This window comes from Argiope bruennichi, chromosome 7, assembly GCF_947563725.1.
Source record: "Argiope bruennichi chromosome 7, qqArgBrue1.1, whole genome shotgun sequence".
NCBI classification, from domain to species: domain Eukaryota; kingdom Metazoa; phylum Arthropoda; class Arachnida; order Araneae; family Araneidae; genus Argiope; species Argiope bruennichi.
This window is the reverse complement of record NC_079157.1, coordinates 57,418,071-57,433,076: the sequence shown is the minus strand read 5'-3', so window position 1 is coordinate 57,433,076 and position 15,006 is coordinate 57,418,071. Positions and strand designations below refer to the sequence as shown.

At 30.4% G+C, this 15,006-nt stretch overlaps 1 protein-coding gene across 1 annotated transcript in view; it reads right to left on the bottom strand.

Annotated features, from left to right (window-relative positions):
- Window positions 1-10,385: 10,385 nt before the first annotated feature.
- The window catches only part of LOC129975749 (receptor-type tyrosine-protein phosphatase kappa-like), a 242,981-nt gene continuing 238,360 nt past the window's right edge, over window positions 10,386-15,006 (bottom strand). Inside the window, exons 15-16 of the mRNA XM_056088941.1 lie at window positions 14,796-14,931; window positions 10,386-13,002 (exon numbers count right to left, since the gene is read on the bottom strand). Of these exons, the coding sequence (XP_055944916.1) occupies window positions 12,937-13,002; window positions 14,796-14,931 (202 nt within the window). The 3' untranslated portion in view covers window positions 10,386-12,936. The remainder of the gene's footprint in view (window positions 13,003-14,795; window positions 14,932-15,006) is intronic.

Below are 15,006 nucleotides of genomic sequence, written 5' to 3'. Positions count from 1 at the left end.
AACCTATTCTTGCAGGTGTACCTCAAGGATCTAAACTAGGGCCAATTTTATTTTCTTTGTTTATTAATGATATCCCCAAGCAATTTAACACTATGTTGTGCATGTACGCTGATGACACTGCAATACTAGCTAGAAACAAAAATCAAAATTTCATTACCATAGCTTTAAACCGACATATTAAATCTCTTGAGGACTGGTTCGTCGAATGGAAAATTGAAATAAATGCTAGTAAAACTGAAGCTATAGTTTTTAATAAAAATAACTGTAAAAAGAATTTCTCCCCAGTTAAAATTAAAAATCAAACTGTCCCGTGGTCTAAGGAATGCAAATATTTAGGCGTTATTCTAGATAGTAAATTAACTTGGAAACCCCACTTTATTTACACAGCTAAAAAGTCTCGAGACCTAACTCGTAAATTTTATCCCTTAATTTCTCGAAACTCCAAAATGAGTAGACAAAATAAAATGCTTATTTACTCTGCCTACTTGCGTCCAGTATTAACTTATGCCTGCCCTGTGTGGGGATATGCTGCCAAGACTAATCTTAGACTTATTGAACGCCAGCAAAATAATTTAATTAGAAATTTCTGCAATATGAAATACTACATGCCCAATACAAATATGTACTTATGCCTAGACTATCCCCCTCTTAAAAAATTCATTAAAATTCTAGCTACTAACTTCTTTAAAAAAATGGATAAGAATGAAAACGAAGCAATAGCTAAAATCCCTAAATATAAACCATCTACAAACTCTAGAAGACCCCGTAATATACTACTTTAATTTATCTCAGCCCTTTAGTTTTTCTTCCTAACTTTTATTTTTTCAAACTCAAATTAAACAGTATCTCAATAGCCAATTCTAGCTCACAAGCAGTAAAAACTTACTAAGGCCAACGGCAGCGTACCCCCCCTCACCCTAATATCAGACAATCACAATGAGTGCTGACACTCGTCATCTCCAAATTTCGTCGAAGACGGCCACGGCAAAGTATAGACAGCAAAGCACTGTGAAGTCTCTCCTTACCGGGGATAAGGTACCAGGGCTAGGCGCCCCGTCAACCCAACCATCAAGCTGGAAGAAGTTGAGTGGATCGTAAGAAGTTGTGTGTATGAGAGTGGTCGGAGTCGTCGACGAGTAAACAGATTTGAGAGGATCAGACAGCAAGCAAGCTGCTGAACTATAGCAATTAAATGTACTGCGTCATTACGATTGATTGACGGTATTTTGCTGTATAGAAAAATTTTGTAACAATATAATATACAATATTTTACGTCCTCACGGGCACTTAATGACTTGAAAGTTAACAGATGCCGGCTGAGATATTGTTATCGTCATCCGGCAATGCCTCGAAAATTGCACTAACGTAAGTTGGAAACTTGTAATTCATTAAGACAATGCCAATTTTTAATTTATAGACAAAAATCGATATTTTTGAAAAATATTAATATATCGTCAACACGACCATGAGTCACTGTTCACGATAAATCATGATGCTGTAAAACGGCACTCAAAATTAATTTTGGGTTTGTTTATTTTTGCCGCTCTTCATTGTTTTCGCCTTTGTGCATAATCTTTGTTAATATTTTTACTAATATTGTCATATTTTAATAAATAAAAATATTTGTTTTAAGCATATTGTTTTGGAATAACTTGTTTTCCCAGAAATAGATTTCTATTTAAATACAATAAAGAATTGTGCATCATTTATTTTCAAATATATTTACAATTCAATCAAATTTTGAAAGTGTTATTTATTTTAAACATACGAAATTTTTTCCAGAATGATGGTAAAGCAGTTTTTTAATAATTTTTAATATATTTATGAATTACGTTTAAAATCATACTAATAACTGAACTCGAAATATATTTTTACGGCAACAGATCCTGAACACTTATTGATTTATACATTTTATAACATTTATCCAATTAATCAGTTAAGATCTTAATAATTGTCGTTAAAAATTCACTTATTTAAATTTAAAATTCAGAGCAGATATGCTTAACGAAATATTCGAGCATTACCAAAATTTTTCAAATATTTTTTTGTTTAATTCATTCTATATGTGTTTTCATAAGTCTAAATTTCGAAATGCATTTCAAAAATTTACTAACGTATATACTTTGTGAAGCAGAAAATTAAATTTGTTATAAAATTCGATTTAAGTGAAAGTCCTATTTTTTTAAAAAAATTTTCTCCAAATGATTTTGAAAAAAACTTCAAAAATTCTTAATTTGTTACAGTAATTTTTTAAAACCTTTTTACAGTCAAATTTGTATTTCTTACTCTTGTATTATTGCTCTAGTAGTCAAGGCTGAGTCTCCACCCCCATATATAAATATTCTTATTAAATGAACTTCAAATTAAAATGTAACTATCTTTTGTAAGAAATAAAAATATTATATCTTACTGTCGAATAATAGACTATTAATTAATAAGTTTAGCTAAGAACTGAAAAGTGAGTATTTCACGGGGAAAAAAAAATTGCTCTAAATTATTATTAGTGGCTAGCTGGTACCCTGCGCATTGTTGCTGCAGAAGAAATAATTTTGGAAATATCGTTTGAAATTTACAACAGCTGACAACATCCTGTGTAGATGATTATTCATAATGAGATGAGAAACAATTAGCGCTTGCACTAAATATTTTCGATTTCATTTCACTTATATTGACTGGAATCAATCATAATAATTTTAGTTTGTTTAATATATGTGTGTTTACTATTTGTCTTTGATCAATCGTCAATTTTAAAATATAACCATCGAGTAGGTGCAAGCCATAAGTTGACTAAGTTTCATCGCAATCGGTTGAACGGTACAACAGCTGTAAGATACAAACAAACACCTGCGCACCGTTATATATTAGATACGATAACTGTATGCCTATAACCTTTGCGCAGGTGCAAGTAATGAGTTGACCAAGTTTCATGGCTATCGGTTGAACGTTACGACAGCGCATAAGGTACGAAGAAACAAAAATCAATTTTTATATATTAGATACGATAACTGTATGCCTATAACCTTTGCGCAGGTGCAAGTAATGAGTTGACCAAGTTTCATCGCTGTCGGTTGAACGGTACGACAGCGCATAAGGTACGAAGAAACAAAAGTCAATTTTTATATATTAGATACGATAAATGTATGCCTATAACCTTTGCGCAGGTGCAAGTAATGAGTTGACCAAGTTTCATCGCTGTCGGTTGAACGGTACGACAGCGCATAAGGTACGAAGAAACAAAAGTCCATTTTTATATATTAGATACGATAAATGTATGCCTATAACCTTTGCGCAGGTGCAAGTAATGAGTTGACCAAGTTTCATCGCTATCGGTTGAACGGTACGACAGCGCATAAGGTACAAAGAAACAAAAGTCCATTTTTATATATTAGATACGATAAATGTATGCGTATAACCTTTGCGCAGGTGCAAGTAATGAGTTGACCAAGTTTCATCGCTATCGGTTGAACGGTACGACAGCGCATAAGGTACGAAGAAACAAAAGTCCATTTTTATATATTAGATACGATAAATGTATGCCTATAACCTTTGCGCTGTTGCAAGTAATGAGTTGACCAAGTTTCATCGCTATCGGTTGAACGGTACGACAGCGCATAAGGTACGAAGAAACAAAAATCCATTTTTATATATTAGATAATTTCCAAGTTCTCTGTTCAAGATATAAACAAATATAAAAACAGAAGCCGAAAATTCAAACTTTCAATATTAGAGTTAAAAATTTGGTATATATAAAGGAAGCTCTATGTGATCTTATACAAATCTCGAATTAAAAATGCAACAGCCTTGAAGGTTTTCAGACGTCTTTACATTAATGCGCTGAAGGGAGATTGGATCAGCTTTTTTACTTCAAGACAAATAATTACAATGCGAAAACTTTACACTCAGCTATGAAATCCTTTCTGCATATATAACATATGTTATGCATGTTCTAACGTGGAGTTTTACGTAACAGTACATGTGAATTGTAACTTTATATGAATGCTATTTTTGAGAATGGGAAACCATTCCTCTTCGCCTTAAGCATATATAACATATGTTATGCATGTTCTAACTTGGAGTTTTACATAAATGGTAACAGTACATGTGAATTGTAACTTTATATGAATGCTATTTTTGAGAATGGGAAACCATTCCTCTTCGCCTTAAGCATATATAACATATGTTATGCATGTTCTAACGTGGAGTTTTACGTAAATGGTAACAGTACATGTGAATTGTAACTTTATATGAATGCTATTTTTGAGAATGGGAAACCATTCCTCTTCGCCTTAAGCATATATAACATATGTTATGCATGTTCTAACGTGGAGTTTTACGTAAATGGTAACAGTACATGTGAATTGTAACTTTATATGAATGCTATTTTTGAGAATGGGAACCCATTCCTCTTCGCCTTAAGCATATATAACATATGTTATGCATGTTCTAACGTGGAGTTTTACGTAAATGGCAACAGTACATGTGAATTGTAACTTTATATGAATGCTATTTTTGAGAATGGGAAACCATTCCTCTTCGCCTTAAGTATATATAACATATGTTATGCATGTTCTAACGTGGAGTTTTACGTAAATGGTAACAGTACATGTGAATTGTAACTTTATATGAATGCTATTTTTGAGAATGGGAAACCATTCCTCTTCGCCTTAAGCATATATAACATATGTTATGCATGTTCTAACGTGGAGTTTTACGTAAATGGTAACAGTACATGTGAATTGTAACTTTATATGAATGCTATTTTTGAGAATGGGAAACCATTCCTCTTCGCCTTAAGCATATATAACATATGTTATGCATGTTCTAACGTGGAGTTTTACGTAAATGGTAACAGTACATGTGAATTGTAACTTTATATGAATGCTATTTTTGAGAATGGGAACCCATTCCTCTTCGCCTTAAGCATATATAACATATGTTATGCATGTTCTAACGTGGAGTTTTACGTAAATGGTAACAGTACATGTGAATTGTAACTTTATATGAATGCTATTTTTGAGAATGGGAAACCATTCCTCTTCGCCTTAAGCATATATAACATATGTTATGCATGTTCTAACGTGGAGTTTTACGTAAATGGTAACAGTACATGTGAATTGTAACTTTATATGAATGCTATTTTTGAGAATGGGAAACCATTCCTCTTCGCCTTAAGCATATATAACATATGTTATGCATGTTCTAACGTGGAGTTTTACGTAAATGGTAACAGTACATGTGAATTGTAACTTTATATGAATGCTATTTTTGAGAATGGGAAACCATTCCTCTTCGCCTTAAGTGATACAGGAATAGACAATGGGAAGGAAATCTCTTCCTAAAGCGCTAATTATTAGTGACTCTTAGAATTTCGAACTCCTTTCAAAACTAGTTCGAATGCCCGATTGGTCTTCCTCGAATTTTCGATAATTATAGAATGTTTCATGTCTCTCTAGCATCTGTCATTCCAATAATTTAGAACTGGATTTCACTGCATTTTTTATATTTTTGTATTTTTACTATATATTTGAGCTTTTATAGTTTTAAAAGTGTTTAATTTTTATAGTTTTATATCTTTAAAAAATACTCTTTTCCAATTCCATAATATATTTTTAATTAAAATACTTTATTTTATATTTAAGATAATTTTATAATGGTAGAACGGTTCAATTTCATTTCATATTTTCATTTCTTTATGTAAATTTTGATGCTTATCTAGCTTTATTGATTACTCTGTGCTGATCGGAATTCATAGAACTTTCCATAATAATCGAATTTTTATGACTATCGAGATTCAATATTTAATATTTTAAGATTGGATTTCTAGTCATTGTTTTATATATCAGTCGGAAATATTTGCTGGATTTTTTTCTTTTCTTATTCTTTTCATGCTTTTCTGTAGTATACGCTCCCCCCCCCCTCATCTCGGCAACAAGCATGAAGATTAATGGTCGATTTGGCAAGTTTGACGACAAAAATGAAGATTCAGAATATCTAAGATTCCTGGGGATCTCTCCAAGAATTCTGGTGATAGGACACGAGTTCCGCCATTTATTCTAGAACATTCAATGTCCTATCATAAGAGAGTGAGAAGAAGCGAAGTGAATAATTGATGGAATGTAGATCTCCCTTAAGTTCTCCGAGTATTTTGTACTGTTACAATTGTTTAATAACAATCATATTAATAATCGAAAAGAAAAAGAAGAAATCGAAAAAATTTTAAGAATGCGCAGGTTTTTTTTTTTTTTTTTTTTTTTTTTTTTTTTTGAAAATGAACGAAATTTGTTTTCTAATTAATTACTTTAAAGTTTTTTTCTTGTGTATAATCAATATTCATCAATTGTGTAACAAGAAGAAATGTATTTCATTTTCAATGTTTTTACAATAATTGCCATTCAGTATGGTATTTATTGTATGGTTCTTGGATGTAATATAAATTTAATGAAATATTTTTATGATGTAAGTAACTGTAATTAATAGTTATCACAATTTAAGTTATAGTTGCAATTATTATCATTATTTTTTTTGCTTAAAAGTAAAATTATAATTCAAATATTAGGTAAAGGAGCATTTATTTTTGGTTTATGCAGGAGCTACGTATTAACTGAAATTGCCTGTAAGTTGTTAAATTTATTTAAATAATTTTTATATTTTTTTTTTGGAAAATGCATCTGTATTATATTACATCTGCATAATGTATCTGTATTCCTAATAGATCTGTATAGTTATTTCTTTATAGATTGAATTCTAATTCAAATATTAAGAGACAAAACATTTACTTTCGCGTACAAAAATGCGTAACATATTCATCAAAACCATCATTAAATAATTAATTTAAGTGATTTTGAATATATTTCTTAAAAATCGCTTGTACTAAATTTATGATTCTTCTTCTTCTAATAAATAAATTATAATTCAAGAATTGTGAGAATAAACATTTATTTCTGCATTAAAAATAAAAAAGATAATAATTAAAAATATTTGTAAATTTTTAAATTAATTTGAAAAATTTGTAAGAAATCAAATAAAAAAAAATTAAAAAATATAAGCCCTGGGCGGAAACTAAGTCTCATGAACTCTAAGACAATGCTTTACCAACTGCGTTGTCCGGACTTCCATTGACAGTCACACATTATCAGCATATTGCCACGTAGGTTCTTTAGTGCGGAACTCAATGACACATACAAGTAGAGCTAAACCAATTTATTAACTCAACTCTGAACTCAGAACACAGAGACTGACAAATCGTCTGCTTTTATACTAGGGCCACGGTGGCCCGGTGGTAAGGTCTCGGCTTCGGAACCGGCGGATTTCAGGTTCGTGACCCGATTCCACCGAAGAACTGTCGTGTAAGGGGGTCTGTTGCACGTTAAATCCGTCATGACCAAAAGTCCTCCCGCTGGTGTGGTGTGGAGAGGGGGGTGCCAGCTCAGGTGTCGTCCTCGTCATCTGACCGCGGTTCAAAATTACGAGGTCCGTCCGAAAATAGCCCTAGTGTTGCTTCAAATGGGACGTTAATGTAACCAAACTAAACTCTGCTTTTATACTAGCAGGGAAAGTTCCAGAATACTTTTCTGGTGACAGTAAGAAAAGCCCAGAACACTTCTCTGGTAAACTAAAGAAATGTCCAGTATCTTCTGGAACATGAAATAAAGAAAACATAAAATCCAGAGATAAAGTATTTACATATACTATGTAATCGCATTGTCTCTAGCGGGATTCGAACTTACGGTCTCTTGATTATGAGACCAATGCCATGACCATTCGGCCATGGAGATTCGCCTATCTTTCTTCAATGCTTCAATATAAATTATGCTGAAAGTTTGAGGGTCATTTTCTCGAAATTGGCTGGCTATTGTGCTCTAATATTTTAATGAAGGAACATCCTAAAGGTATACTATACCAAATCTCATCCCGAACTCAATTTTCCAACCCGTGTCCTCCAACTGTCAGAAGAACAGGAAATGTTGGCGAATAAATCCGTTGCACTTCTGCATTCAGTCTGACTACCTTTGTGCTGGAGGCATCGTTTTTACATTGCTGTTAGATAATGATTATTATAAAAGCCATATAAGAGCAAAAACTATCACATTATTTTTTTGGAATTACAACAGTTCTACAACTATTCCTGAGATTTACAAACACTAAAAGGAATCCCTATGCTCACATTTGTATAATACTGCATTTCATTACTTTTCCCAGTGCTAAGGATTAAATATGACTTATCGACGACTTAAAATCTTTCACAATAAATGGCATTTATTTTCACTGATTCAATTATTGTGATAATCTAAATTTTAGTCTAGTTTTTTTGTAATTAGAAGGTAATATTTTCCGGAATCATATTCTGTGACAGATCGAGTTGACAAAACAGGATCAATTTGGAATATTTGGAATGTTCGGTAAAATGATCTTGGAAATGAAATCAATGTATTTGAAAGTAATTGAGACCACTGAATAAAACTCTGTTTCAAATAAATGATCGATATTCTTTAATAAAAGATTCAATTATATATTCAAAATGGAAATTGCTTAATTTTAAGAAGTTATTGTGAGTTGTAGTCTGTAGTTCTAAAATACTTAAAAACTCACATTCCAATTTTGTATCATATATGTCCTCAACACAATAAACTCATTCAATAGTCATGAGGTCGTTTGCAGTTTTCAACGCATTTCTGATGATCGATGGATGATCTATCATTGTTACCGTTTGCAAGACGGTTTTTTTTGCAAGATTTATATGAATGTTTCTATTTTATATTTTTTAAAAATAATATAACATACAGTGCCTCAAAAAATTTTAAAATAAGTTCCGTAAAATGAAAAAAAAGTAACAAGTTATTATTTTGGAGGGTATTTTTTAAATTCTGGCTTTATTACACTTATTTAATTATGACTCGAACCCCGGTTCCAGTTTGCAGAATTGCCATCTAAGCATCTGTCGATGTTGTTTGTTTACCCGAAAAAAATCATCAGAATATCACTCTTTTTTTTTTTTTTTTTTCAACTTCGTTTGAAGACTTAAAACGTAATGAAAAATCACAGGATGATAAATCAGATGAATATGTTGTATGCTTTAATAGACAAAATTTTAATTTTTGTTTAAAATATACTAATAAAACGATTAACTATGATAATCTATTAACAATAATGCGTTGCAATTGGGTATATTAACATGTAACTAAGATCAACTGTTTTCATTCCTATATTTTAAATAAACTGCGACGATTAAACACTTTAAAATATTTAAATAATATTTACCAATAATCGTTTGTCTCATTAGATTAAATTTTTAGAGGATAATATCCATACTATTAAAGAGTACAATGAGCAATAGTTTAATTTTGGATAGAACTTTTCTTTCTTTGTCTCCTAGTTAATCTTTTGATTTCCATTACAAACTTCTTTGATTTGATTTTAAATTATTGAAATTGTCATGTTTCAGCACCTATAAAAATTTATTTAAAAAAAAATTGAATATTTTTCAATGTCTGAGATAGTATGTTTGAAATGTGTACTTCTCATTACCATTTGTTTCCTACTGAAAACTAATGCAACTAATTTGTTTCAGCCAATTCCTTATACTATGTGGTTCGAATCGATTTTTGTTGTTGTTTTTCACAGACGCTTATCATTCTCGGAATTCACAGCGATTTTTTATGACAACATCGTGCACTTTTAAAATAATTTCGAGAATCTTGGATAAACTTCGTTTTTCAGAATGCTCTACATTTTCTAGAACATTTTTTCGTTCCAAAAAATATTTGAGTAGCAAGAATATATCTGATTCACTTAAACAAAACACGCAATAAACTTGTTTCATTTTATTTTCCGAAGCAATTTCATCAAATTTGGCGTTAACTTTAATAAGTTTCTTTCACAATTCTTTATTCTATTGTAATAATTCAATATTAATAAATTTTATTTCTCTAATAAACGGGCCTTTCGTTTTGGATTGGTTTAATAAACGCACAGATCTATTGGAAACAAGCCAATTAACGGTTGAAGTTTATCACACAAGCGCGATTACACTGATGACACCATAGTTGGGCGAGATTTTGCGTTTGAAAATTTTTTGACACAATTTGCAGTTGTTGACAAATCCGATGTTAAGAGATCACTGTTTGCATTTCATAAACAATGTAATAATCGATAATTAAGTCGTATCTAATCAGGTCACTGGTTTGAATTCGAAAAATCTTCAATTTGTAGCTAATAATGTACAGTGATCCACATGTAGCAATAGTTAATGAAATTTTATATTATGTACAAAAAAATTAAAATTTTAACACATTTCTGAAAATTCACAATTAAAAACGCAAAATTCACTGCGAGAAATAGAAGTACTTCAATGTTTGTGTTTTGAGGAAGAAATAAAACAACCAAAGTACTGATCATCACATTTTTATTCCTCTCAAGTAATAATGACCTTTTCAATAACTTCATCAACATGTATAAAATTTAAACATTAGAAATAACAATAATGCTAAGTCTCCCAGGTGAAAGCCAACGATCACCTTCAAAACAGCTACCTCCTTAAATTCTCACTAAGATATAAAAACAAACCTCTTCTTCTAGAAAGCGATTTACACAGGCGAGGCTACAATGAAAGTGTTGAATGATGAAAATATTTCACTGCTTTATTGCCTTGTATTTACAAAGAAAAAAATTTAAAAAGATCGCCTTGGTAATGTGTGATTTCGGAGAGAAATGATTTTTCTTTCAGAAAGAAATTAAAAATTTATTTGGATGATAAAAAAAGCAAATAATTATAAAATTTTTTCCCTAAATAAAAATGTTTTCTCCATAAAATATTAATTTAATAAAGAATTGTAATACTCTATTTTTCTGTATGCAAAAATTGGCTATTTTTAAAATTATCGTCTGCTGTTAGTAGTTTAATAATTATCGTCTGCTATTAATACAATTTACATATTTTATAAAACTGAAACGATTTAGAATCACGAAATGATAAAAACGTTTATTTATTGAAATAAAAACGGTACTTAAAAGGTATAAAAATTAAACTATGCAACTTGAGAATTAAAACTATTTATTGATGTTTCTAAACATAGATAAAAACTCTGAAGAAAGGTAAATTAGATTTGAAAATTTTATGACTATTTAAAAGCGCCTGCAATTGACATCATTGGATTTTTTTAAAAAAAATCGTTGGAATTTTGGATGCTCCGAACTATTTCGTTTATAGAACACAACGCGTAATAAGAAACTCAGTGCCTTTTAAATATCATAGATATATTTGATGAATTATCAAGTAAAAATCATAAAATAAAACAATAAAACATTATTCTTTTTTTTTATTCCTTTAGTATCTTTTTAATATGAAGATAAATTTTGAAATTAATATTTAGTTTTGCTTTAAATTTATTTTAATTCAAAAGTAATTTGAAGTGAAATGAAATTCAAATTCTTTTATTTTATTATAAATTTTTAGTTTCTGTTAAATGATTTTGCTTATAGCATAAATTTTAAACATCAGTTAGTGATATTTTTGTTTAGTTTGAATTGATTTGAACTTTGAGATTTTATTATTTGATTGATGATAATTGTATAGATATTTATGTTTCAAAGTCATCGATGCATAAATTCATAAAATATTGAGACAAAACCAAAAAAAAAAAAGTTTCTTAAATTTCTAATTGATTTTGAAGAATGCAATATTAAGAGCTTCACGTGCAATGAAATCAACGTGCGGTCTTATATATTGAACTTTAATAAGACCAAGAAATATTTTACAGTCTTCATTTAATTGTATTATTTTGATTTTTTAAAAGCTAATCTTTATTAATTGCCAAATTTTTGCTATTACTATAGAATTTTATTTTTGTTTTGAAAATTCGTAGCAAATATTTTAAAGTTAAATATTCCAATAATTTTTTTTATCTGTATTCATGTTAAGAAATGCTTGCATAAATGCATTAAAAAGTGTGAAAACTTGATTAAACAATATTGTACTATTATGTAAAATAGAATCCTCAGTAATATTCTCAAACTAATTCTTAAACCTTAAATGCAAATAACTAGCATTTCAGTAAAGTGACGAGAACTGCATTGATAGGTTTTATAGGATTGTGAATTGGACAAAATCAAATAAAATAAACAAATAATGATTCAACAAATGATTGAAGAAATCAATATGGAAAATTAGAAACACTAAAATAGTTTATATTAAACTTAAAAACTGACTCGAAGGACATCTCTGCCTTTTTCTATTTTCCCTTTCGAATTGACCTTTGAGATCTTGGCGTGCTTAGGTGATAAATCTATGCATAGTAGAAGTAATGATAAGACTAACTCTTTACTACAATCATTAAATTAAAACCGATAAGTTAAGTAATTTTTTACTGGTTTAGAGGTGAGGTAACCTTTAAGAAAATGAAATATATTTAATATTTTTTGAAAATCAACTGATACTTGAAAGTAAAATGAAGATACTCAATTCTTGGGATCAAGAGTCAAAAATTCAGATTGCCTTTTTAATCCAGGACGTCTGGTCAATTTAAGACAAAAATTCAGCGATTATTAGCTTAGAAACTCGCTATCCTTCAACCGCTTCCAGATGAACTTTCCCATCGGCACCACCACTTTCGAGTATGAATGAGAGAGAGAGAGAGAAAAAAAATCAACAATATCTAGTACAAAATAATAAATAAAATCTAAACTAGAGACGCGTCGGAATGACAGGAGAAACGTAACTTTGCACCTCTATAACAAGAGAAAGCAGGAGGCGGAGGACATCGATGGCTCACCGTGTAACAGGAGGATAAGTTTATTTATTGGAAGAGAGTGCAATATCAAAATTGAGTGCAAAATATATCCTCTTGCTTAGATAAGAGGCTTCGGTTGGTCGTCTACGGTGTATCAAAGAGTCTGTCGTCATATCAAACATTGGACCTCCAGTGTGGCGAAAAGAGTGCCTTAGAGACTGTTCAAGTAGTGCAGGACATAGTGAAGTACGAGATCGTAGCAGTATTTGTATTCCGTCTGGAATAAAGCAAAACAAAGAAGTTAGACACTTGCGGAGAAGACATGCAGACAAATACATAGAATATACAAGGTCTACCGTTAATAAACCGACAAACTTAGAGGATTGTAAGTGGACATCAGGAGGTACAAAGTGCAAGTATCACTTAATACTTACAAGTTGTCATATTTAAGAAGGCGAGAAAATTTCTGTTATGGTAGTTAATAAAATAAATTATGAGACAGCATAATTAGTTATTATGAAATTTTTTTATATCACTCTTGGACAGGGCATAGGGAACGGCCATTGTGTGTCAATTATACAAGAGAACATTTCAGCTCTCAAATGAATGATAATACTTCTTCATTAGGTTCTTATATATCTCTTAAGGACCTTGCAATCGAAAAATATCTTTTACCAAAAATTTATCTGCAGATTGAGAACGTTTTCAAGGTATAATCTTATTTTGTCATTTTCAAATTATACTATTTTTGATTGTTAAAACCACTTTTTTTGAAGAAAAATTTGTAGCATTGAATTATAACAATAAAATAATTTTTGGACGTGAAAGTGGGTTCTAAATCAAAATTTGAAGCACTTTTTGATATTTTTTTTGTTTTATATTCTTAATGCTATATTATTTACATCAAGTCAAATATTATGCAAGCAAAATAATTCAGTGAACAAAACGGAATGGATAAAATGAATTAAAAAATATTGGGAAATAGTTGATGGTTGATTCTTTCTTCTTCTTGAATATTTTTATACTTTAATTAGTCCATTCTATTAAGTAGAGTAGTTGCATTTCATTATAGCGTTCCATTATTAGTACGGTTTGTGTTTGAAAGTCAATAAAACATATGTGTGTCAGAACCACTTTCAAGCAAGGGCATTTAAGAGAGCCTGCCAAGCAGATGTTAGGAGAAATAGATGATTTGCTTTTGATTCTATCTGACTTAATTTAAAATTTTATAATATAATAATAAAAGTCTAAAATATCAATTAAAATATTTTGAAAATTTCTTCCAAAATTAAATAATTATATTATTTGCTTCATTGAGGCCTATTTTAGCCATTCTTGAACCTAACCGATATAACTAACCAACCATTTTAATGAGTAGCGAGAATGTTATCTTTTTTTAAGATTGGTTTGAAACAAAAATCATGGTACTCTGATAACCGCATTCTATTAGGTTTAATAGAATAAAAATACCATAAGAATATTTATTTCATAAATCTTTGTAAATCAAGTGTGTTTATATATATATATTCAAATTTACTTTCTTAATCGTAAAATATGTTAGCACTGGATAAATGAAATCTACTTCATAATGCTTCGATTTCGTTAAGAAAATATATAGTGCAGGAACTAATTTTAATTCTGTGGTTCGAACAATAAAAATTTGGTAAATTTACCATTATTGTGAATTTTTACAAAATTTTCTTGGATGGACTTGCTTAATATGGCAGCTTATGACATCCATTATGCCCATGATCTTCAAAATTTTAAATTAAAATCACCTTTATTAGATCTCTTTTAGTTACATAAAGTGCCCACAAAAATTCTTCTACTCCATATTAGCTTGAGAACGGCGACAATTATTGAAACAAACTTGGTGTCTGGGTATAATAAAGTGACCATTGCTGTGAAGCAATTGTTGTCGCCTCCCTTAAGCTGATGTGGGTTAGGAGGACTTAAGTGGACACCTTGTACAAAACAAAATGTAGGTATAATGTGATGCTTTCTGATCGGAATGGTGTATCTTAAAAGACAAAAATAAAATGTGTTAAAAAACAGTTGTTTTAAACTTGCCATGTTTTCCACTAGTTGCGGCCTGTGCCGACGCACTGTTTTGACTGCTTGGAAAACGTCCACTTCTCCGTGTTGAATGACTTGCTCGATTGCGACGCAAGCTGCACAGTACACTCCCACGCGGCTCTTGCCGTTTCTGCAGAAAGTTAAAAAAAATGTGCTGAATTTCTCTTTTGGATTGAACATTTAAGTTTAGCATGTTTATATTTAA